Consider the following 27275-nt stretch of genomic DNA (forward strand, 5'->3'; position numbering starts at 1 on the left):
GTTTATTTTTAATTTATTCAACTCCCCATGCTGAAATAAAAAACAGCTTTTAATCCATAGCACCATGTGACAGAGGAAAAAAGATCTCTTTAAACTCACAATGTAGGCACTGTAACAGCGTGCAGACAGAATGAGATCTGGACTGAAGCACCACAGAAATGTTTTCCAAATTGGCACTTGTGTGGTTTAAGAACATGTCTAAAGGCTGCTACACTGAAGATTTAAACATACCAACAGAGAAAATCTGACTGCGCTTAGACAACTTGGTTTTGAGAGATCATCTTCTCTGAGTTGCCATTTTGTAGACATGATCCACGTCTGACCAGCAATACCTGAGAGAAGGCTGCGGAATAGTTTCTGGACTGGCTGGAACCTGAACCCCTTTCTCCCATTCTTGTTTCCACGTGTCTGCAAAGACGTAATACTCATCAGGGTTGACATGGTGAGAGTCTGGGAGTTTCATGGCACTAATGAGATCCTTGCGGAACACCTGCAGGAAACACAGAGTGCGAACATGGATTTGAGAGAGAGCATTGTGTTCAAGAATGTGGCAGGTATTTTTCTTATTTACACTGAAACAGTGCATATGCATTGACAATTTTTTTAAGAGTATCAACACAAATCAATTTGAAACTACCTAGATTATTAATTTTTAGTGTATTAGGTACAGTATGATAAGAAGTTTACACTAATTCAAAACCATGCTGCTGCCCAAAGGCTAACCAGAAGGAAGAAGTTTTTTACACGTAACCAGAGCGAGGAGAAAAGAAGCCTGCATCTGATTCAAGACTCCTCACCATATTTTCAATCAGTTTATTTTTATTGTCAGCCTGTAGGTTGTACCCTAACTTAGACTCAAGGTAGGATACCCTTTTCTTTCACTCAGTTCAGCTACTTTAAACTGTCATATTCATCATGGGCTACAAACAGTTGCCATGGCAAAACTGATGGATAGGCACTTGCTCATTTATTAAAACCACTTGAAGTTTTATTGGTTGGGATCTCTGAGATCAAAGATGAACAGCAGCCTTTGCTGGAACACAAGACCTGTGTTGCTCTGTGTGTAAGCAGTGATGGACAAAATCCAGCCTCAGCATCTTTCAGCAAACCTATACCATGAAACATCACCCTCATACAAAGCAAACCATAGCAGCAGATCTTCAGCCATAACACTTGGCTCCAGAGAGTGAAGTTTTTACAAGCATGTAAACATGAGAATATTGAGAATAACCAATTATCAGTCATCTCAAAGCTTACTTAATGTCAATATCTGTCAACTACAGGTGTGTACAATTTAAATAAAGGGCACATTTATCCTCTGTGGGCTTTTTCCTCCACTGCTTCACTGCACCCGCTTAATGTTCAGTAAAGCAAAACAGTAACTGTGACTCGGTTTTAGGGAGACATTGCAACTAATTAACTGTATTATTGTAATAAGAAATCAAATCCTCAAAGGGCCATAAAACAAAATAGAAAATATCCCTGCAGCAAGTTGTGACAGGTTGAATTCTCTTCTTTCCAATTCAGTTTTATAGCCAGAGAGTAATAAACAATCTCAGAGCCCAATATCTCCATGTACCCTTTTCAATTTGACAGTACCAGACTGGTTATGCCTACTGCAAAAATTCTCAGCTGTTCTTGGAAATCATCCAGTAAATATTACTTTTAAAGTCTCTGTGCTAAACAGGTATTGAAATAGCTGCTGGTGACCTGGAACATCAGCATTAACTTCATTATGTTCTACAACTGCATCTCATAGGGGTGGCCAGGAGAGCAAGCTGACCGAGGGTACTCAAACCCACAGACTCAAGGGTCTTGTATTTGCTAATCACGTGCTACCTGCCTTGGTTCAGCACAGGCTGTTCACTGCTGCCTTCTGTATAAAATTCCTCAGGTACATAACAGGCTCGTATTAAAATCTGAATGTCAAGAGTGAAAGCATTGAGACTGCAAGCATCCTTTTTTTTTTTTTTCCAAGCACTATATGTACACACCAAAATAAAATGTAAAATTATTTATGCTGCTTAAAAGGCATTTTAGTTTTCTGTGCTACAGGTACAGAGTCAGAATTATTAGTAACACTAACAGGGTACAGTTCCAAAGAACACTGGAATGGAAAAGTATGATACAGGGGAAGTGCAATGACTGCTTTAATTACCAGAAAATATATTTCTCAAATTTTATCTGAGGTAAGTGCTTTACAAACTACGTTTTAAGCCAGTGACAGAATATAAAAGTGAAGTACTTCCTATCAAAATCACTATTTCTTAACCACTAGATGAAAAATGCTATTAAAGGCATCAGTATTCTAACTACATTGCTTAGCAGCAAATCTTCTGATCATCCATTATGTATGCAAACTGTACCTCTATTTTTAGAGCACAAATCCCCTGGAGCATGAACTTTTTCTGGGTTTCTTTTGACTGCTGTAGGTACTGACCACACCATCACCATGCCACAACATAAAGTTCTCTGCTTCAGATTTCTACAGTTTACAGTATAGGTACCACTGAAGGTCAATAATTTAATCAATAAAAAGATAACTGTTGAAACCTTAAGGGACTCCAGAACTCAGCTAAGACTTCCTAAGAATTGCCTGTACATACTTGTGATTAACAGCACAATTGAGGATTTCTTGCAGACACTTGAAATCATTACAATCTTTAGCTCTAGTCATTCTTCATTTCTTCATATGTGGCAAAGCAGGGTCTTCCAACAGCAAAATACTCTCAGAGGGCAACGTATGCGAATACTCAATCTGTATTTCTTTCATTGTGGAAGTAAACCAAAACACTCAGGGGACCCAAAGAGAATTTTCTGACAAGTGAAGTAAATTCTACTTCAGCAGTCAGCCTCAAGGCTATGAACTAAGCCACCTACACAAAGAGCAGCACACATGCCTCCAGGATTTAGATAGCCAGCTTCTCCTCGTGGCTGTTTCTTTCCAACATTTATTTGAAAAACAAATAAATGCTGCTTCTTTACTAACTGTGTCCATAGAACAACAGCTAGTCTGCTCTACAGCACACACTCTCCCCTCCTGGCAAGAACCACCTGCATTTCCAGTTAGCCCATGAAGCTCAGCTCACCTTTCAATCACCCCAAAGTAGTTCTACTTCTTACCTTATATAAAGCACAACCCCTCAACTTTATTTTAACATCACCTGTGGTATCATATATATTGAAAATACCTGAAAAATGAGCATGCCAAGGCTAGGCTTATAAAATATTCCCATCCAGAAACATCACTCTTCACAACCAGACTCAGCTGGTGCCAAGTGTCTTTAGTGCACAACAGAACAAGGCCTTGCAGAGCTGAGCTATAACCAAGTGCAGCTCCCAGAGCCACACACAAGTGGGAAACTCCTCACCACTCAGAGCATTCCACAGTAGTTACTGTGTGACAGTGGGATTTATTAAAAATAATTTTTAGCAAAGAGAGTGTGAAAGTAGAAATGAGTTTTAGCCTTACCATGCAAGACTGCCTGGTCTGAACTTAAAATTTCGTTTTGCTGCCAGGAATTTTTAGCTTCAACCACAAACAGTGCAGCAGCACTTGAGTAAATTACATCAATGAAATGTGTCTGCTTATGTCATCATTGTCTCATCATCTAATCGTTACCATTTCATTGAGAATTTCTATTACATATTTCATGCTTTAGAACTCGGGCTTAAGTCTGGAACAGAAAGACCGTGTTCTTTAGTCATGTTGTGGTTTTAAGACCAGCTGGAAATTAACTACTCAGCTGCTTGCTCAACCCCACCCCTTCCCTGTCTTCCCCCCCAAACCTGGTGGAATGGGGAGTAGAATCAAAGTAAAACTTGTATGTTGAGATAAGAACAGTTTAATAATTGAAAATAAAATAAAATACAATAATAATGGTAAATAACAGTAACAATAATTATAATGAAAAGGAAAAACTCAAACAAGTGATGCACAATACATTTGCTCACCACCCACTGACCAATGCCAGACCCTGCTTCCCAAACCCAGATCAGCTCCCCTTCTGGGGAACTCTCCCAGTTTATATAACAATTCTATGGTGTGAAATATCCCTGTGGTCAGTTTGGGTCACCTGTCCCAGTTATGCTCCCTCCCAGTCTTTTTGGTTTTGTAGTTTATTTTTTATTGCATACCTCCTCCCTGACAGAGCATGAGACATGCAAAAAAAGAAAAGTCCTTGACTTGGGATAAACACCAATCACCAAATAACCAAAGCATCACTGTGTTATCAACACCATATTAATTCCAAATCCAAAACACAGCACTGCAACAGTTACTGAGAAGAAATTAGCTTTACCCTCACTGAAATCAGGACAGGTCAACATTAGTGACTCGCTCTGCAGTAGAAGTCTGCCTGCTTTTGCTGAGGAAATGAGAACTTCCCAGTCAGCTCTGCAGACACATTGCCACCAATAAAGCCTTTAAAAGCTAAATTCTACAAAAAGTCTTGGGAAATATGGATGCTCTGCTCCTCCAAAGCACTAATACACCAAGAATCAATGATATCAAAGATATAGTTTTTCAGACTTCTGAGTCCTATTTGGAAATTATGTTAGAAGAGTATGTCCGAGAAAAATTAAAATTTATTTTAAAATGCTTCACCAAAAGCCATCTCTGATTTGAACCCAAACTCTTTCTGGAAGCACTCTATGGAAATGCAATATAAAATCTTCCTCACTGGACCCTGTTGTGCTTACTCTGAATAAATCAGGCTCTGAAACAAAGAATATGATTTTGCATGAAGTATCCTTATCCATTAAAGATATCACGGAGAATACAAGTAATACTATACAGAATTACAGTAAAATACTAGCACTGAAAACAGAATGGTCTTGACAATAAAATGGCCTTCTACAAACCCCATCTTTGATGAACAATTCAAATATCAGATTTGCACGGACTGCCAGGCACCTTCTGTTCATGACCACTGCAAACTTAAAACCACATTAAAAAAAGAAAAAAAATGAGTGAAATACCTTTTCCAATACCCCTCTGGAAGCTACTACTGAAGCTGACTGATGCCACTGCTCATTCACCATGTCTTGCCCAAATGCACGTGTGAGGAAAAATAAATGGATTGTGTCATCTCTTAAAAATTAAATGTAAGCCAATACTTCTTCTTGTGACACTCTCCATGGTTTCAGTTACTTTGATCAACTGCTTACAGACTCCCAATATGGGTAAGTCACTTGTCACAGGCATCCAGGCCATGACTGGGAATCACACCTCCAAGGCCTAAAGTACATTATGGGTTAACTGCTCTTGTTACAATCAAAGCCCACTTTATGCTGGATTGCATGAAATTGCTTCAGTCATGAGGCTTCCCCTGCACCCAGCAGAACTCAGCAACTCAGGCTCTTCAGTTCTCACCCACCACCTGGGGAGTCAGGACATGCACTGCTCAGAAACACAGAGCTATGATGTTTTTAAAAAGCAGGAGGGAACTACTATGTCCTGTCTTCCCTGCAAAGGTATATTAGATCTTTTACAGCAAACAGCATGGAATGAGGGCCAGCATCCTCTCTAACCAGACAACAGCTAGCATTTTCCTAGATTTTTGGTATCCCTCCCAACCCATCTCGAAGGCCAAGTTTGAAATTCTATTGTCAAACACTTGAGTTTATGTGAAATGTAAATTACACAAGAGTTTTTCCATCGTGTTGAGGGTAAAATAATCTTTCTTTATTCTCCTTTGAAAGGATCTAGTAACTTTTATTCCCATAAGCACCCCCAAGCATTAAGGCTTACTCTCTTATTGTAGCTCTCAAGTACAGGCCCTAAGCAAACAGACTTCTGAAGCAGCAGGTTTACACCCAAAATCACCTCAAAAACAATAAAACAAAATTTAAATTCTAATATGACTTATTACAAGCGTAATACAGCCACACAGTATCCGAGCATACTTTATCTTTGTATGGATGTTTGACAGTATGTACAAAAGAATGCCCATTTACAGGGGATGAACCTCCAAGAACAGAACTTGGTGAGCTTATCTTGGAAAGGTAGAATTTTTCCTGTTAATACATTGCAACCTGGGCAAGAAGTTTCTGAACTAAGAAACTTACCTTCTAGAGAAGTGTAGAAACTTAAGGCAGGTTTGCTTTGGGTTTTGGTTGGTTGAGAGATTTTTGAGACAGCAAAGAAAATAAAAGGCAATGTAAATTTCAACTGGAAATGAAGCTACAGTTCCAGACACCTACACCAACTAGACTGACAAACTTAAAACATTAAAAATGCTGTGATAGTCAGGAATATGTGTAGAATTAAATCTGTAGTTCCCAAACATCCACACAATTGGGCAAGCAAGGCAGTAAATCCTAATATTAAAACCCCTTACTCTCTAAAACTATCTTAATTATCCAGGACTTCAGTAAATTAAATACTGTACTTTTCATTTAAGTAGCCATGATTCCTCCTAGCCTCCTTTTACAAGCACGTATAGGAAAAGCCAGGAAATTGGATACTAAATCAATGCTACCTAACATCATGTCTCTGACAGTATCTCATGAGCCAGAAGAATGTGCAAGAACATGTCAAGTTTCCTTCTGGTTGCTAATCAGACATAAGCTTTGGATTTTGGGGCTAATCCTAACAATCAATTTTTAAAGCGGTATTAATTTATACAGATATTTTTAAAAATCTGTACTTGCTATCATCTGTCCAATTCCTTTTTTAATCTTGTTTAATTCTCAGTCTCAACCACTTCCTGTAGCAGATGAGCTTCCCAGCCTAATTGCATGAAAAGGATATCCTTTTAATTGCTACAGATTTTTTAAGTTTTGGTCTCATTTTTCAATGCTCATGGCTTCCTTTTCTGTCCAGTTCTTCCATCACAAGGACAGGCAGGACTGAAGCACTCCAGCTCTGTTGTTTCCAATCCATTCACACTTTACTGTTATGCCTGCTCATTCATTTCAAAGGTAAAACAGCTCAGCTTTTCAGAGTTCAAGCAAACTCTTCCACACCTTTCTGCATTTGGGTCGCCTCTTCCTAAAGAGTTCAAATAGCCTGAGACAGTATCTCAATGGAAAAAAAAATCATAGAAGTAACTGATGAGTTTGCATCTCCAGCCTTACGTATATTTTTTTTAAAAATCAACTAACCCAAACAGTCTAAAAAGTAGCTCATGGATAACACATGCTTGCCAGAAGCCTTGAGAAGCCTGTACGCATCCCAGATAATTCAGAATTTTTTAAAGTGAGCATGCACATAAAAGTGGCAGTCTCTTATTACACATGGTGCATGCAAAGCAATATAGTTTTAACCATGTTGCCCATTCACTCACAGAACAAAATAAAGCACTTTCAAACTGCAAAAGGAGTCCATTTGCTGCCAAGAGTCTAGTCTTACAGGCTGCTTCTCAGGATCAAGACCTACGATTTATGTGGCAGTTAAATGCCACTAAAAAGAGTTTCATGTACCCAAGTAATGAATGCAGACCATTTACTTTTGGAAGATAAGCTGCATTTCACGTGAGAATACAGCTGTCACAATCAGCAATGAGGGATTAAAAATTACTCCTGCTGTGAGATTCAAAACCTTATTTGCAAAGAGAAGTAAAATATTACCATATTATATGGAAAGGGTTTAAAAAAAAGCACAACGCTAACTTAACTTCTTTGCACTTTCAAGGAGGAGACAGGATTGAAAAAAGATATACATAAATGTGAGTGTCATAAAGATCTCTTAGGCTCTTTTGTGACCCCACAAGCATAAGGGAAAAGACATGGTCAGTCATACAGGCCACTCCAGCTAATGCATTTTCCCTGCAAAAATTATTCCCACTACTCTGCCATCATTTTCTGCCTCAGCTTTCATGGAGACAGGAAACTGCCAAGTACAGGCTTCATGCTGAGCCAGACATCCAAATGTCTCCTACCCTGCTGCTCCCACACAGCCTACTGCAGAAGGCTGTGAGTCCCTCCTGTCTACGTTTAAATCCACTGAGGGGCAACACCACAAATGGTATGTGGCCAACATCATCATAAAAGTCTCCAAACCAGCTATGACTTTGAATTACTGGTGTGCCTCTAACTTCAACACAGTTTATTTATTCACAGTAAATGCTAAAGATTGGATAACAGAATTTTGAAGTCACCATTTCAGTAGTTTGTGATAGACTGTAATCCAGAAGGTGAGCAGTGAGACACAGCCCTGCTTTTGACATTACCTACAGAAGCACCACGGTCTGAAGAAGCATCATTACAGGCTTCCCTTGTTCTCACCTTCTCCAAGGAGCAGACTGGAGTAAATTGAAACCAGGTCCAACCCACTAATATCAATCAATCAACCCCTTCTGGATTGATACAGGCTCTGGAAATGGGCTTTGACATTTGCACTGTAACACAACACCTCTTGGCCTGGCAGTAACACCAGAGACCTTGCTCCATTGAGGCCATTCCCAAACCCACTGGGATTCTAAAGCACCTGGAAGGCAATTCAAGCAGTCCTCAGATGCAGCCACTGATCACTTTTTACAGGCAACCTCAGAGGATACCAGCATATTTAGATAAGTTCTGAACTGGACATATACTCACTACTTGCTTATTGGAGCACCAAACCCAAGCTTTTGTTTGGAGAGAACCCAGGTACTCAGGTTGGGCTGGTGATGGTAGAGGAAGGGGAAGAAAGCATATATACTCACATGCAATTTATTTGAAAAACCAAGGCTTACTGGCATGAAAAAAAAATTTAATGTATGAAGACCATGAACAAAAATATTTCCAAACAACTATTTATAGCTTTGACCTTCTAGATTTTCTGCATCACTAACTCAAGAAACAGCCTGCTGCTTGGCAAGCAGAGGTGAATGAAAGGAGAGCAATGCCAACTTGTTACAGAGAGGCCTTGCTAAAGAGATGCTGTCAGCCTGAAAATTTAAATTTCTATCTAATAGATATTAGATGTGTAGTGGGGTCCCTTCTCAGTATTTGCTTTGCTCCCCTGTCACCACTTGATGCATAAATAATCAATTTCAATGCTCTGCTGACAAAAGCATTTCGTATACTACACTTTCCAGCATATGCTTTTCAAGGGGTTGGAGGGAGCGGAACAAAAGCAAAACAAACAATAGCCAAAAGTCTTATGTTCAGTACTCTGTCACCTTCCGTTCCACTCCCTTAGCAGGAGAACTTAATTCATTTCAGGGATCTTCTAAATATGGCACTCAAGACACTCCTTCCAAAGAGGATATGTTCTAAAGTTTGGGATTTCTTTCCTTTATTTTTTCCCGTCTTCTTTTCCCCCCAGGAGGAGAATCTTAAGTCAAATATGACAAAGAGATTCCAGTATTACTAGAAGTATTACACTATTAAATAGACTTCTAAAATTTCAAGTGTATATTCCAGATTTTGTTCTTCAAAGTTTCATATTTCAAGCACTAAAGGAATCAAGATTTTGCCTCAGAACTGGTAAAAGGCAGCAAAGATGATCTCAAAAGGAGGAACTGAAAACACTGCTAGTTTTTATTCCTAGAGGTTATGTAAAGAGAAAACTTGTATGCTACATAGCTGGACCACATCTTCATAATTATTGTTTTAATGTATATGTGCACATAGAGAAAAAATGGAGCAAACTCAAGGCTGTAATAGGGCAATCCCTGTGATGAAGAGATACAAGAATAAAACTGGATGGCTGGGCAGAAAGAAGGGACTGGTAAGGGACTAGCACCAACATGTATCTGAAACAGCAACAAGCCTGGCAATATATGTGCTTCAGCTCCCATTTGCACAGCTTGACTGGTAACAAAGCTACTGCCTAGGCACACATGAGCAACACTTACAAGACCTCAGTAGCCACAAGCTGCTTTAAGATTTAAATTCTTACAGACCCATAATCCTCATAACAACATCTCAAAGGCAAAAAGCTTAGCGAGTTTTCCTTAACCTTCTTGGTGGCTGCAAATAAAACACTATGTAGCTAGCTAGTTCTAGCCAATTTTTTTTTTTTTACTTTTTTGCATTTTCTTTTAGAATTGAGTTTTCTTGAATTGACTTGCAATAAGAATTAAGCTTCCAAAGAAATGACACAGCCTGTATCATTTACCTTGCTCTTACCACACCAAAACCACCTAGTTAGCAGCATGTAGAAAAGAAGCACAAAGCATATTTGCTGAATAGTTTAAGCTATATGAGCACAATCTACATATTTCACACAACCTTGCACAGCAGTAACCACCCAGGTAAAAAGCTGCTGCTATAGTAAATAACTTTAAATTCTCTAGAAATAAAGTGGGGTTTGTCAGTCTTTTTTTAGCAGTCATACTAAAATTCTGAAGGACTCATTCAGAGGCAATGTGATAACAAGTAAGGGGAATTAGCTACAAGAAATATTTCTCAAATTTGTAGTTGGCATCTGACTTCAGCCCTTAAGAAAGCAAGCATAAAATCTGGAGAAGGCAGCCAACAAATCTTCCACTAAGAGGGGCTATCAATGGAATGGTTGACAGGATGGCTTTGGGCACTGGATTGTGCATAAATATCAATTTATTAAATAGGTCAGTACAGGTCCAGTGACAGCGGCAGTAAGCCTTGGGGTTCTAACAAGTGGAGATGGCAGAGTACACAAAAAAGCTACATTGACAGTAAAAAGCCAAGAGTAACAAAGTAGCAAACACTGCATATACGTATCCTACCCACTTAAGTGTCCCACTGTTTCATTCTGAAGCAGAAAGACAGTATCCTTCCCAAACACATACGTATGAGTCACTTTTCTACTCCTAAGACCATACCAGCTTTCCCCAATTTCAAAATTATATAAAATTCAGGGAAAGAACAAACTACATGTTACCATCTGCAAATGCCATAAGTCATTTGGGTTCATCAAACACAGAGTTCCTATAATACACAGTGAGGAAAATGAGGGTTCACAGAGAATTTGACAGGTGACAAAAGGACTCACCAGCACTAGATCCATAGCTCACTTCTTCAAGGCTTAGAAACATGAAAACTACCAGTGACTAACCCAGTTCTTACCTCAGCAGGCTTCTTTTGTTCATTTGCTGGTGTTTTTGACTTGCTCCTGTATTTTGAACAAGAAGAAAAGGAAGTGGAAGGACCTGGTAAAAAAAAGAAGAAATAAAAAAGGATCATTATAGCTCGGTTCAATTAATTTAATTTTTCCAGTGAAACACAAGGCACTCCAATCTCTTGAATTATAATTTTTGACAAGATGTGGGCAAAAAAAACCTGTTAGGCAGTCTGTAGGCTTAATTTCAGCTCTTCCTGTTCCACTCATTCTTTATAAAACCACAGCACACCAAGTTTATGGGTACACTCTGCTCTGCCCAACACAAGCATGAGTAAACAGAAACAGGCAGACAGACTGCTTTCTTTCATTTCGTTCCCTTCAAACAAAGTGGAAGGAAGAGTAAAACAGAGCTTGAAAATGCTCAAAAAAAAAACCCTAAAGAAAAAAGCAATGATACTAAAATGTGCTAACAAGAGATGCAAAAAACCCATAGTGTGATATCTGAGATGTTTCTGGCAAAATGTTATTTTAGCAGAGGATACATCAATGACTTGCAGTGAATATGACAATGAATCATTATTTCTTTACAGAGCTACTAGATAAACACAGGTTTATAAGAAACCAACAAGACCCTGTCACACACAGTTGTTCTGTTTCAGGCTTCTTGCAGATAAAATGGGAAGATATTCAGGTAGATGTCTGCTAAAGAACACCTAAAGTGTAACTTTATTAAATTGTTGAACAGACAGAAGTGGAATAGATCAAGAACCAGTATGAGATAACATAACAATCAATATACTGATTATAATTCTAACACTTTAATGCTCAAGTAGCTTGCCACCCCCAACTATTTTAAGGTTGAAGCTCTGCATACCATGAGACAATAGGATTATTTTTAAAATATAATCACAGAATAGAACCCTGGGCCGTAAATTTTCTCTTGATTTACAGATTTCTTCTTGTCAACTATGAATGAGAAAGATATACAGGTTTCTCTTGAAATTCTAAGTATACTCAAAACTCCCCTTATAAGAACCTTTGCCTTAATTTCCTCCTATAATATGATTCAGAACACCAAAGACCACAAATGCAAAAAGAAACCAATCACGAAACATTTTTTTTTAAATTTTAAGAGGTTAAACAGTTTGCCCTCAAACCACAGAGGGAAACCACAAGGGGGTGATAGACCAAAGAAAAACTAGCAGGTATTACTTACTCTCATTGTCTGAACTGTCACTGGTGCTTAGATGCCTGTGGCGTTTCATCCTGACGCATCCTAAAGAGAAAAAGAAAAACAAGTTGATGGCAGCCGTTCTACCAGAAAATCAATGGCTGCTGGCTGATGCCAAGTTCTTCTAACTAAAGGCAAAGCTCCTCTGAAGAGGTCTCAGGCATAGAAACAATCCCAGTCCAGTCACTATGTTTTATTTCTGCAAGCAACCAATAGATCACAGTGCCATTTGTGAAACTGAGCACCCTCAAAACCAGCATGCCTCTGCTGGGCAGAGCCTGCTTTTAATTTTGCAGAAAGAAGTGCAACCCGCCAGCTGATTCCCGGCAGGGCATGAGCGTGCACTGCTCCACTCAATGTCCCATCTGTTCAGCTGGAGCAAGAGTTGCCATGGCGGCAGTAGCTAGCTGAGAGACGGGTGGAGGCCAGGAAATAAGGTGGATGCACAGCAAGGCAAGGATTTAGAAATATAACACACCTTAAAAAACCCTAAACAAACAAACAAAACACAAAGAAACCTTAAGGTATCAATGCAAAGCAAAAGGCAGATTTTAAATAGTGACCATCATAGAAAGCAGTGACTGATGCCATTTAAGTCACCTGATCACCATTTACTTCACAAGCAACGTGGTTTTCAGAAGTTTGAGAAGTGATCAAGCATATCACTGAGAAATACTTTGGTATTGCACTGCACCAGTTGCATTAAAAAAAGGTTTTGAACTTTTTGAAATTCATTTTTGCGCATGTAATGCTACAGAGAGGGGAAATAGAACTTTCTACACTTCCACTTAAAAGAAAAATCAAAACAGTTACCAGCTCTATACTCTAAACAAGTGCCAAGAAAAATCCATAGATATTCTTATTAGTCCTGCCACTCTATAACATTTAATGTTACACTTGTTAACTAAGGTTCAATAACAGTTTACAATTAATAGCAGTAAATAAAAATCACCCCTATGTTTGTAATGTATTGAATGAGAAAATCAATAAAGAAAAGAAGTTAAAGGTAATTCTGCAGGAATATACAAGAACTCTTTTTTTTTTGCTTCTTTTTAAGCAGAAGATATGCGCAAGTAGGTTACAGATAGCTGAACCTGAAATGTCTGCAGTACTCTAAGTGCAAGCTTGGCTACACCTGCAGTGTAAACAGCTTCATTGCTTAAACATAACCACATGCCATTAAAAAAAGCAACACAGCTGAATATCCCATTTGATAAGCACTCCACATTAGTTACTGTACAATGGGTCTTGAGATTATCCAAATACCATGGGATAAACAAGATCTCCAGATAAGAGAAGCCTGCCCAAAGGTTTTGAAGAGATTGAAATTGAATTGTTTGCAGCACAAGTGTTTAATTTAGTGGAAAATTTCAGCAGTCTTTGTATTTAAGAGAGTGAGTTTATTGAATCTAAATGCAGTGATCACTTGAAGTTTAAATCAATCCTTTCAACCCCTTATAAAAAAAAGACATTGTCCACACTCCTGAAAGCTCACAAAGGAAGTGATGCTTCTAGTTATCAAGAAAGCAGATACAGATTTTCTGAGTCGCGTATTTAACCTGGGGGGAAGACAGAAAGACACAGGACAAAGGTCATTTGCATAATCACTTAAGCAAGGTATAAAATTCCATTACATAACAAATAATTTCACATGAATTCACCTTCTCACATCTCAAGCAACATAGGGGAGACAAGACAGCCATGCTACATGTGCAGACCAGAGCAACATCAAATATTAAATAGTCAAAACACCACAGGGCTTTGCTTCCAGCAAGCAATGTAAAGTAGCTTGTACAGATGAAGAAACTTCCATGAAGCTCTTGGACAAAAGCTGTTCAACATGTAGAAGGCACTTGGGTCAGAAGGACTTGTCTTTGGACATTTTTTGGGGACACCAGACTTGAAGTTTGCTGCAGGGTACTGAAGGCAGGTCTACAAGACTACTTTCATATTCCAGCTTGTGAGATTTAAAGACATGGATTTTAATCACGAACATATAAAATTTACTCCACATCTGAGAGCTTGCACTCCAGGCCAAACCCAGCCCATTGGAGCATGCAAGCCTCCCTAAAAAATGCAGCTTCTGCCCATGACACCCTATCTGCTGGCAGGTTTCATCTCCTGGCTTAAAGACCATCAGGTACATTAGAAGACCTTGGGAAACAACAAAAAGAAGCGTCTAAGTGAGCTGAGCAATATTCCCCACTTCCACTTCTTAGCAAAGAGCAAGCACTTCCATTTCTTAGCAAGGTGTTGAAGGCCTATGGCAGGTGATTCCCATCTCTTAGAGCCTATATAAACATGCAGCAATAAAACCTTTTCAGTCTGTACTAAGGACAGCTATCTGCAAAGTGTAACATGAGCATTCAACTAAAGTAAGGTCAACCATGAGGTTGAGAGAGACAGCTACGGGACAGAACACCAAGAAGCCTGGACTTCTGCCTGGGCAGCTAGGAAAGAAGAGCAGAGATGCCTATGCTTCAAAGACACCTTACACAGAAATGGCAAGTGTAACAAAACCTTTAGAACAGAAAGCTCACCTCTGCCAAAAACTCCATGAGAGTAGAAAACCAAACAAACACACACTAAACAAAAGTAACAAGAGGTTATTTGAGAACTGGGTCTGTAGCAGCTCAAGGAAGAGATTTACTCCTCCATGATAGCAGACAGAAACAGAAAATGTAGTCACTGAGGGCAAAAAGCCCAGAATAGTAATAGTACTGGATTCCTGATTTTTTCAGCAATATTAACCACATCAACAGTGTACAAAAATCCACACTTACAACAAATTACAGGTGTGGTGTGTTTGGTAAGTCAGGTCATTTAAGTGCCTAACAGGCTACAAGTTCACCCTATGTCCCTACACAAAATGCAGGATGACCCAGAGCCTGAGCACCATTCAGCAGAGACCACCTCTACAGGGGATTTCACTTTTCTGTCTAACAGAGAACTGTTTTGCTGTCCCCTTGTGTACACTGGGACTGCCACACAACTTCCACCCCAAGGCACGAGGGGCCATCAGAAGGGCTCCCTGATAATGATACTTCCATTTCCTACACATTAGAGAAGGATCCCAAAATATCCATTCAGTAGGAAAGCTCCTGCCACACTTCACCTGCCTTTGAAAAATGGAGATGAATCAGAAGGCGCTCAATTCAGAACAACAGGGGACAACCTCTCCTCCCCCCCATGAAAATTGATGCCAACCTTTCCCAGCTTCAGTCCAAAAGCCCCAAAGCAGACTGGCATCCTTCAGTTTGTCCAGGCATTTTGCAAATGGACATTATGACCTTCTTGATTGAACAGACTTAAGTTTTAACATTGACACTTTCTAGCAGTTTCAATGTACAACCTAAGGGAGTGTAAAGCAACTCAAGACTGAAACATTGTTGCAGAGCAGAAGAGACGAGGCTCTACCCCCCCATCCCCCCAAAATGCCCAGAGAAAACCCTTGTTTCTCAGTCACTAGATCACGATTCTCACTACCTTAGAAAGTAAGTAGGGTGCTTCGGCTATGGACTTCAAGAGGGCACAGGCATTATAGGCAAGCACAGATTACCTCAAAAATGATCATTAAAAATACAAACACAATATATTAAGTGCTTTTGCCCCCCTTTTTTCTTTTTTAATCCGCAGAGGGACTAACATCTTATTAATCACTTGTATGACAACATACACAAATTCTAAAGATGCCCACCTTCAAGGATCTTCTAAATGAAAACTGAAAAACAGAAGCAGCAGTAAGAAATCATCATGTCAAAAGGAAAAAGATGTTCAACTCTCCAGGCAATTACTGCAACGAAACATTTGCTGGCATCATTTTTAATATGAATTAGTAGAGCTATTCCTAAACTTGAACCATATTCTACACCTGTTGCACTTCTAACTTGCCAAGCCATGGCTGCAAATTTATGCCCAATCTGTTTGAAACAGCTTAAGACATGAACTGCAACTTTAAAAAAGAGAAATCAGCATCACTGCCTGCTGTCACCTTAACAACTGAACACAGGTCAAGATGCCCTGAACCTTTCTGTGTGTTTAAGCAGAAAACAACCCCAGGAAAACCTCAGCCACAGACAGCAACACTACACTGCCAGCTTTTCCTGGCTTCCACAAGGCTGCTGTACATATTGGGAATTTTGCCCTGGAGACAGAATTGATGCTTGTATCCAACACATCACTGCACTTTCAAGGAAAGCCAGGAAAAAGCCACCCTGCACACGCCTGGTTGAAATTAAAACATGAATCCCAAGCTAAGAGGAATCAACACCTCAGCCAGCATGTGCAAGAATCTTAAGATAGTAACACTGATATTTCCAAAAATCTAAGGGATATGTTTGGTAATTAATGATTTCTAGGTTATATTTGCTCCTTTTTGCTTATTCACAAGTACTTGCACTGCTAAAGTGAACAAGAAGTAGCCACTTGCCTCTACCGCCATTCTCTTCTGCCCCTGAGGAAAATCAATGTAGCACTGACTTAAGGCACTTCCCACTTTTCAAAAGCTAGTTACCATGGATTACTCAAAAAAAAAAAATCACTCAAGTAGCACATGTAAGTAGCAGACAGGTAACAAAATTTCAGAGCCTTATCCAAAACAAAAACCCATCTCAAATACCTGCAGAAACAAGACAAACAAATAGTTTTTCATTTTCAATTTGCATCAGAGTAAACAACTAAATTTACCAAATAAACTATTACATTTAGCTACTTTTTCTAATGCATTCCTCTGCATAGTTCATCAGTAACAGCAGACACAAGGATGAGATATCACAGTCTGAATTTGTACAGCATATTAGGCAAGACATCAGTGACAAGCACACAAAATGAATCCTTACAGCCAGCCAAGATTTCTGAACAAAACAGTATCTCCAAGGAATAGCCGTGCTTCCTGGCTTCAGTTTGTTGCAGACAAAGGTTAAACACATCCATACACTACTCAGTACCTGTTAGGACCTATAAAGATGGAAAAGACAGAACCAGAAAATTCAAGAAACTGTTAAGCAAACATATCCTAGACCTGTGAGATTTTACTTCTTCACATTTTAAAATAGCCTGACAAAAATAGAATTGGCCACAACACTATGGAAATTTTCAAGTGGGACAAAAAGTAACCTACTTTATTTTATTAAAAAGAAAAACAGCATCTATGTATGAAAACCAAATGACAGGCTACAATGCAAATTTCAGATTAAAATTCTGTACTTACATTTTTACAATATGGCTTTTTTTTCAAAAAAAAAAAAAAAAAAAAAAGGCAGAGGCAGAAGGTAACAATTTCCAAGTCTCCAAAATGTGGTTTATGTAACTGTTAAATTTAGATTAGGAAGCAAATTATCTTGAAAGGTCTCCAGGAAATGTAGTACAGTAAAACCTTTTAAATAGGTCAGATTTCATAGTCAACTGCCAGGGAAATTACAAAATATGAATAGAGTTAATACAACCTTTCAAATAACTAAAGGAAGAGAGATCACTCATGTTTGCATTTTTTATTATTATTTTTTAATATCCTATCCAATCTCACAAGAAGGCTATATAAACTGGAAAAAATACTCACTTAGAACCTGGTGTAGCAATATTTGCTACACTGAAAAGATTTGAAAGGTTAAACAATTCACAGAAGAGGATGATCAGCAAACAAAGTAACAACTTTAACAATTCTGTGATTGCTTTTTTATTTCACGCTAACCAGAAAATTCTTAAAAATTTGTAGTATATCCCTACTGTATTCAAGAAGTCCATAATAGAGTGACCACATCTATCCTAGTCTCCCCTAACTCCCAAAATAAAATAATGAATTATTTTGTGAAGATTGTTGTGGGCCTACCACAAAATAAAATTTTTCTTGCTACTATTCCATACTAAGTCTCAATTAATATAATAACATGTAATTCAACAAAGGAGGAATGCACCAGCTTTTAGAAGCAGCAGTACCAGCAACAGCCAATTCCTTTGTCATTAGGCAGTAAGTAATTGTAGCAAGCAAGGAAGTGCACATCACAGGAATCTGGCTAATAACATGGATCTATATGAAATCCAGTACCAACAAGACATAGTCTCAAACTCTGTCTTCCTTGGATGTTGCATCTTTATATAAAGCAATTCAGCAGCTGCCTCAAAGGTACTGAAGGTTTAAAAGTGAGAAGAAAAAAAGAAGTCCAAAATATCATATTCCAACATGACTTATCCCCTGAAATTGTTCAATTCTGAACTGGAGTAACCTGATAGATCATAAAACTAGGATGAGGAAACCCCAAATATAACCCCACACACACACTTTCATTGTGGATTATGGGCCAAAAGGGAACCCTGACATCATTTCATGTGCCCTTCTAACACGATGAGCCATCATTTAGCCTAGTGCAAAGGCCATCACTTTGCCTTCCAAGTATAAAAAGAGGGTAAGTGATGCTGCTTCACATTAATAATGTGCTTTGATGACATGATAAAATACAGCATGTCCCAAGTACCTTTCCTACCTTGAAAACAGAAGTCCAGTTTTTAATTTCTGGTACCACATCCATGCATTGACCCACTGCAAGGGCAGGGGAGCAGATTTACACCAGAGGCCTTCAAAATTGCCTCACACCAAGCAGCTTGTTAAAAACCAAAAATCCTCAAAAGAACAAATCACCAGCAACATGTGTAGTGGCACCATTACCTCAGCAGAAACTCTCCAAGAGGCTACGAAGAAATTATACTGCACTGTCTTCCCAGTGCTTTCCTGACACCCAGCACTGACTGAGTAGCCTTATTTTCATCTTTGAGACAAGCTACATGTGTTGGCCTGTACACAGAACAGCCAGGTGGGCCAGGCTGGCATGGAAATATTTCTGTCAATTAAACATGCAGTTCTAGCATTAGCATCCTGAAGACAATACTGATCTGGGCAGTCCATTAAAACAAAAATAAGTAACATCAGACTGTCACTAGTTCAATCAAATACACCACTGTGTATGTGGTTCTGAGCTACTCTCTGCTTCAGACCTCATTATCAGTTTTCTACTCCTGTACACAACACTGGTTTTATACCAGCTGTTTATTAACAGGACTATCATTTTCCTAAAACAGCATCAGAGATTTGGACGCACAAAATTATTTCCTTCAAAACACCATATTGCATTTGAATGCAAGTCTGCTTTTAATATAAAAGAAAAAAAAAAACCAAATCCCTTCCTTCCCTAGAAGCACAACCAGTCTGGTGCTGCCTGGCATTCACCACGCTTACACGCCTGAAGTGTGTCTGTGTGGCTGCAGCCCCATGAACACTCCTCACACTCACCTCCCAGCTCCTCTCACCCACCTCCTGGCGTCACTCCCAGGCAGAGAAAAGGCTAAGAGGGTCCATCCCTCAGAAAAGGGAGTCACAGCCCTCAGCAGGGTACTGTGCCTGCCCACCCCAGCCAGGTCCATCTCGTTGCTGTAGGTTCCTCCCTGGGGGAGCAAGGAAGTCTCCAGAATGATGAAATGAGGAACAAGTTCCCAACGGGAAAGTCACAATGGGAAGTGGTGGTGCTTGTTTGATACTGAATAAACAAGCACCACCACCTGCTGAGGTGCCCAGCAGGACACTGCCAACAGAGGGATGCCACTACAGCTCTCACTTCCTCTGCTCAGCATCACATAAACTGTCTCTTGTCAGGCTGTTGGAAACAACACAGCAGCTAACTGATCCCTGAAGGAAACACCCAGTAGGCAGGGCCAGCTCACATACAGCCCTCTAACTGCACCTGCACCAAGTGCCATGGAATAGCACTTACCCCAGTTCCTCGTGCTCTGGAGGCTCATCCGCTCAGAAGAGCCCTCAGCTGGGAGACACAGTTATTGAACATGTTTTATCTGTTTTACAGGGCTTCCTCAGAAGAAAACTCATACCTGGCTTAACACTAAGACATTCAAGAACCAAGGGACAAAAGAAGAAAAGAAAAGCCCACTTACTAAACAAAGCTAAGGACAACACTGGCTTTGAAGAAGCCTGATGTGGGTGCATCGCTACTAAAAATGGACCAGGAGAGGTCATCACACCCTATGATAAGCCAGGCAAACAAGGGGCTGGCTGCCCAGGGGGTTCAACACCCAAAGGCAGCCACATGCCCTGTATCTGCAAGGAGACTACAGCCAAGGGCATGCCAAGCACTGGTGACAACAGGAGCAGCACACACTTCACCAATATGACTGAGCAGAAAAACCTCTGAGCGCTTAGCTGGGCTTTCTATTTTAAGAACTGGTATGATTCACGTTACCTTGGCTCTAAGTGTTTTTCAGTCTTCACCATATCTACCCTCATGATAAGCTCATATTAAGCAAGCACTAAAAGCCCTGACATTTCAGAGCTGCAGCGCAGAGCAGCCATACATCACGCTGGAGCCTCCAGCATCAGCAAGCAGCTGCATCCAGGTCTCCCAAGTGCATATTCTGTGACCTTGCCACTCACTGCCCTTCCTGTGCTGATACACATGTGGAAAAAAAACAGAAGAAAAATCCCTGTGATGCACTGAGTATTGTTCTGCAGTTGCACAATGATGAAACTGCAGGGACAGGGGAGATGGGGACAAAAGAAAGCCCACAGAAGTATCCCTACTTTATTGAAAATTAAGCAATAACCAGTATTAGACTAGTTCAAGTGAAGCTCCACTTTGCCCCATCTGCCTGATGCTGCCAGCAGTTGCCCACTTCCATCTTTTTCTTTTATTCAGCTGTACTAACGCATGCTTTCATGACAAAATACAGCACTAGTACTGCAGCTAGGATCACAAGCAGGAAATACTATCAAAGAAGGAAGGATCTAGAAATGTATGTGCTATATGGAATTATGGAAAACAACTTTTCTATTAATAGCATAGGAAACAGTTCTTATATCCTACAAAACACTTGCTTAAAATAATAATTTAATTTTTTTGTACTTGCTAATAAATATATTAAAGTAGGTTTCACTGTTCTTGCTTTGCTCTTTTCAAATATCAAATAAAAGAATCAACAACAGCAGCCTACATCAAATATTTTATCTGTTTTGACTCATTTTTTTCTTATTTATAATGCTTTCAAGAGGCTAACCACTTCACTGCAAAATTTTGCATCACCAACAAAACCTGAAGGATTGTAAAAGGCAGAAAACATCAATATGCATCTCTATACCCTACACAGAGAAAAAGTAAGAACACAAATATTTTCCTGCAGGAAACATTAGGTTGATAATTTCTTCCCTTATCTGACAAGAAATAGCTGTCATTTACAAGTTGAAATAAATCTAGATGCTAAAGTTCTCTTCAAGTAAAAAGAGTGCACTGAGGGGATCATTGGATAGGAACAATTAAAGGGAATGTACTGTCACAGCCAGAAGTCTAAATAGTATTTGGAGTATTTCAAATCTCTGGTTGAATACTTACATTCTTCTACATTTTCATTTCACACAACATGTATATATGCAACTGCATTATTATTTTGGTTCTCCATGTCAAAACATCACAGCATGAGAAAACATTTACTATAAGGTTTTTTAAAATACTTTTGTTTAGGTTAGTTTTTTAAAAAACCTTTTGAAGAGATAAAAAACCTGTCTTAATAACTAAAGATCTAAAAATAACTTTAATGTCTGGTTAATTAAATTCATGTTATGTACTACAATCTGTAATATACAACACATCAAAGGACACAGAGGGTCTTTTAGTCAAAGATTTAAAATAGATTTATAAAATAAATACCATTCCAGGTTTCTCTATATCACCAAACTGAGGTGGGGAAAAACATTATGAAAGATGTACTGTGGCCAACTGATGTTTGTCCATTTTTAGGTACAAAGTAGAGGCAGAAACAAGTATTTTTCTCTGTCATAACACGAGCTGCAGCAATGACTAAATAAGTAACAGACTTGTTCACTGGGGCTGATGCTACCCTGAAAAGAGGAAAGGATGATTCTATTTGCCCAAGGTTTCAAAAATGCCACGTCTTGTTTGGGAAAACAGTCAAGAGATACATCCTGAAAACCACATAAGGTTCAATTTCTCATCAAATGGCCAAACTGAAGCCAAAGTACTTTCACATTTTTAATGAGGGGACACACTGATCAGGACTGACCATTAACAGCCCTCTAAATTCCTCCTTCCTCTTCTGTTCTGTGGAAATAAACAAGATTCAAACAACTAAGACTAGATCATCACTATTCTACTGCTCCTGGTAGAAAACATGTCCTTCTCAGGCTGCGCTGAAGCTGAGCTGATGCAGGTGGCTTTTCTGGCACAGGAGAAAAGGTGGATCACAAAGGACCACAAGGTGGACCACAAAGGACATGGGGACTTGAACAGGTAGACTCAAAGTAGAGGAGAAGACTCTCCATATCCCCTGAGGATAAGGAACTATCCACAGCTGACCTTCCAAAGCTGCCAAGGTGTGAGGAAATGAGTCTGCCTCCAAAGCAGGTGTCTTGTCTGCACTCCTGTACTGGCAAGAATGGAAATGCCTACAAGCCATGGAAGTAGGAAGGTGTTTCACTAAATGTTTACTCTTATGGTAAGAGCTACAAGATGCTGCAGCTGCTGCAATTGAATCCCATGCTGTGAAGAACAGTACTAAAATCTCTGCTGAGAAACAGGAAGAGAAAAGAGGTTCCAACTGAAAGTACAAATAAGAAACTGAACAAAACAAACAAAACCACCCTCACAGCAGCATCACTTTAAAGACTCCATGATGCAATGCAAAACCTGCAGCTGATATGTTTTGTACATGCAACTCCACCTGGTCAGGGAGGTTTTCACAGACCTGTAAAGAAGCTGCCTTCTCTGCAGGCTCTTACCTCGCCCAGCTGCAGGACATGGGGCACACTGCAGCTGTACCAGTTACCAGGGGCTCTGCAAAGGAGAGAAGGCACAATCACGCCTGCACTTGACTGGGGCAGAATAAAACCACCCCAGACTCTGGCCATCCACCTTCCCAGCTCTGCAACACCAAAAGTGACTGGTTCACAGAGAAGCTGTGATACGGCAGCAGATCACAGATCAGACACATGCAGCTGCTCCCTCAGTCATCCTGCCAGTGAGGCAGAGTGCTGTTGGCCCATCCCAACATTGACTATGGTTTCTAGTTAATACATACACAGCCACACCACAGCACCTGTGAGACACTTCTAGGTCTGAAGAAGATGAAAACACACACATTAATTGAATGTCTTTAAAAATACAGTATTTAGACATTCCCAAATCACCTGTAGCAAACTACTGTAGGAGGAGAACAGCACATTGATGCAAGGGAGGCATCCTTCTGGGAAGGCCCAAGAGCAGCAGCAACAAGCACCAACACAAGCCTGTCTGGTTTCATTTGCTACACCCACTCAGTGACACAGAGAAAGCTTTATGGATGAGCAACATTAGTGGATCTCTCATTCAGGCTAAGTGCAAGGCAGTATCTTCTAGCTCCCTCAACACCATTGGAGTAGTATTTGCAAAATATGAGACCCCCACCTACAGCTCTAAGGGAAGTTTGCCATGGCTTTAGGGTAAGAGATGAAACAGACTATCTATGAAAGGAGGATGCAGAAGAGGGGAGATCTATTTTAAGTGGCAAAGAGAAGCAACAGAATGAAGAGACTACTTACATGAGTAGTCTCATGAGCCAGGAGACAAGGACAACAAAGTTACAGAAGAAACTTCAAGGGAAAATAATTAAATGAAGGGAAAAAAAAAAGTCATTATGTACAAAATGGCTTTGAGAAACTCCATACTATGGCATATTGCAGAGGTTGAAAAGCAAACAAATTGAAGAAAATTAGGTATAACAGAGAGCAAGGGCTATTAAGCACAATGTCATGTCAATCTGCTGGAAATCCCAAAATCAAAATTTTACAAGAAACAGTCTTTAGAACTTTATAATGCTTTTTCCCCCCAAGGTGTCCACTGCTGACCATTATCAGAGACAACAACTGGCCTAATTGAGTAAGGTAAATAATCTGAAACTACACATACTCATGATCCATTAAATCCTCTTGTGCTATGGATTTCATTGGTTTTTAATTCATCACTTCCTAAACTGACCTCTGTGGACTACAGATCAGAGGGGTGTCTATATGGCTGTGATAAATATTGAAATGAGTCTGTTTATCAGATAAGATTTTGATTATGATGAGCACAATCAGCAGAGATTCTGATACCTGACATACTGTTGCCCTTAAAATTTGTTGATTGCTGTTCACAGAACTATTCTGGTCAAAATTATTAAGTAAAAGATTAGATCATTCCCAGTTTGCTTGATTTTTTGTTTTTCTTTTTTAAGGTGAAATCAAATAAACAGTTGTACAAATACAGCCTACATCCACCTTAGGGCCCTACCCACTTGGGATTTTCTTTTGGGTTCTCTTCTGTTCTGCAGAGATTCAATCCACTTGATAACTAGACTTCCAATTCCATGTCTCAAGTTTAAGAATCCACTATGCTTTCATTTTCCCAAATCTGGATAACTAACAGCGTTCTCATGTGATTCTTACAGGTTTATTATCTCAAACCTTTCCAAGATACACATCTGAAGTTATTCTGCCTCTCTCCTCCCTCATAAGGAAATAACCCAAAACCTCCAGCCAGCACTGTATTGTTGCACACTTGAATTTTGCAAGCTAAACACTTAAAAACCCACCTAAACTACTTAGAAAAATGTAACCATGCTTAAACTTTTGCCTGTAAAGCCCAAACATGATAGTGATCCATCTCATCTGAGCCATCAATTTCATTGGTGAAATCTATCTGAGGTCATCTTTTCCAACTGCAATGGCAAAGCACAATGCATCACAGCCCTGCTAACAGTACAGAATCAGGTGGGAGGAGAGGCTGATGCTGGTTTTGTGTAGAAAAGAATTGCTAAGCCCTGACCCCTCGAAGACAAAGCGATGGTGCAAGAGTAGTCAAGGCCAAAGCTCTATTTGCAGAAAATCAATGGGTTATGCACAATAGCAGCTGCACTCAGATGTTCACAGCTCAGCTGGAGTCTGTAGAACTGGTCTCTAAATTCAGAGTATTTGACATTGAAAACTAGGAAAAAAAAAACCCAAAAAACAGTCCTGCCCTCCCCCATTAAAAAAAAATTAAATGTTCATAACAGAGGCAATCTTTGATCTAAAATTCTTGAAATTGAGATGAGTGAATCCCTTCTCTTTGCCACTCCTTATGATCTTTGGTAGCCAGCCAAATGGCTCAGCTTAGCTTTACTTTCCACATCATTCCAAAAGTTGAATAAGTAATAAAACTTGCATGAGGAGAGGGCTTTACAATCACATTAGAGACATGTAAGGGAGGCCGGTTACCTCGGTTCACCAGACAGCTTGAACAAGGCTTCATAATGAGGGACAGGTGTTGGCACCAATTAGGAACACACAGCTCACTGCTGACATTGGCCCCTGAAAGCACTGACTGCACTTTAATCCTCTAAGCCACATAAAAGAAAAGCAGAGTGGGCAGACAAAAAAAAATCTAAAAATGCCTCTGCAGAGGATTGGAATATTTTTGCTTACTTAAGGGAATAAAATAGAAGAGTCACAAAGCCGCAGAAAGTTCACTCTGAAGTATCTTGAGTATATCAAGAATCTAGATCTTCTGCACAAGCCGGGTATTTAATTTTAGGAAGGGTATCACCATGCATTCATCACAATGATCAGAATTTATATCCAGAAAAGAATCACAGAATAAAAAGGAGTAGAAGCAGCACATGTAAAAACTGAGGTAAGATAAAATTATTCCATCTATGCCTACCAGCATTTCAAACATTATGGGATACATAAGACAGATTTTAACTGAGATTATTAAGGAGTCCTGCAGGCTGAAATGTTACTGTTAACAGCTTCTTTTATTACTTCCTCCCCTTTAAAAGACTTTATATTCCTTTAAAATTCAGAAAGCTTTCATTCAAAAGGTGATATCTGAAAGCTGAAGGTATATAGATTCAATTTACACATCGTAAACACCAACACACACAAACACACATTTATTTACTTATTTTTAAGTATCAGTTCCTCCTTCACTTACATGCCAGGTCATGAGGTAGATGTTTTCGCTTCAGCTGATGACATCACAAGCTCCTAAAAAATGAAAGGAGTGCTTTTAGGTAGTAGGAATGACATCAGGCATTTCATGTTTGAGCTACAATTGAATTTTTGGCAAGTAAGTGAAGGTTGTATTAAATTTTTATTGCAGCTTTCCCAAGCAAATTATATGCCCAGAATATAAAGCCTTAAATTCCACAATTCTGTTTTGATATGAGGAAAACTGAAATATATCAGCTATATGCGCACATACTATGATAGAAATGCAGTAAGTACTACAGCTAAAAACAAATTTATAAGAATATTCTCAAAGTTGATTTTGTCATCCTCTTAACATGAATGAACTTTACTAATACCAACAAAATGAAATTTTTATTAGTATTTTCTCTATCCCATTTTGGCAATAAAACCACTTCAACAAACATTCAGATAGATGCACACTTATTCAGCTGGCTCAAGGTGTTGATTTCTCCTTATACACAGATACTTTCTTCATTCAAGAGGGTCTTCTATGAACCACGCATGCTTAGAAATTCACAGGAGGGCAAACAAAATAAGCATAGAGGGAAAGCTCCATGTGGCTGCTGATTTAATTCCCTGCAACATTCCTCCAGACCTCTCCTTGACAATCCCGAATAGCTCAGCTTCCCTGGCAGGGATTCTGCTTACTCGCCCTTTTTAATCTAGTCCTGAGCCTTGAGCAATATTAAATATGGGAATAGAAGGAATTTTTCCCTCTACCAACTGCCCACGTTCCCCTCCTGCAGGATCATGCACATGTATGTTTTGTGCTCTATTGTAATGCACATGGCACAGGCATTAAAGCTGTCACACCCAACAGATGAGTTGCAGCACTCCTCAGAGATGTCAGCAGCCCGACCAAGGGCTGGCCTGGCAGGCAGTCTGCCCCATGCCTCCGAGCAAAAAGTTAACAAAAACAGGACAGCTACGAGCTGTGGAAGAAAGTATTATAGAGCAAAAATGCAAGTAAAAACCGAGGAAGTGATAACTGCATACCCTGCCAGAAGAAAAATAATTAAAAACAGGGATATGAC

At 39.5% G+C, this 27275-nt stretch overlaps 1 protein-coding gene across 2 annotated transcripts in view; it reads right to left on the reverse strand.

The window, feature by feature from the left end:
- JADE3 (jade family PHD finger 3) overlaps positions 1-26277 on the reverse strand; it is a 46607-nt gene extending 20330 nt beyond the window's left edge. The window contains exons 1-4 of one of the 2 annotated variants that reach the window (XM_005422694.2): positions 26204-26277; positions 12189-12248; positions 10978-11060; positions 333-490 (exon numbers count right to left, since the gene is read on the reverse strand). In XM_005422694.2, coding sequence (XP_005422751.1) covers positions 333-490; positions 10978-11060; positions 12189-12237 — 290 coding nt within the window. In that variant the 5' untranslated portion in view covers positions 12238-12248; positions 26204-26277. Of the gene's footprint in view, positions 1-332; positions 491-10977; positions 11061-12188; positions 12249-22992; positions 23860-26203 lie in introns of those variants that run through there. The other variant, XM_031058356.1, reaches the window with a different exon arrangement.
- Between the last annotated feature and the right edge of the window lie 998 nt (positions 26278-27275).

This window comes from Geospiza fortis, unplaced genomic scaffold, assembly GCF_000277835.1.
Source record: "Geospiza fortis unplaced genomic scaffold, GeoFor_1.0 scaffold366, whole genome shotgun sequence".
NCBI classification, from domain to species: Eukaryota; Metazoa; Chordata; class Aves; order Passeriformes; family Thraupidae; genus Geospiza; species Geospiza fortis.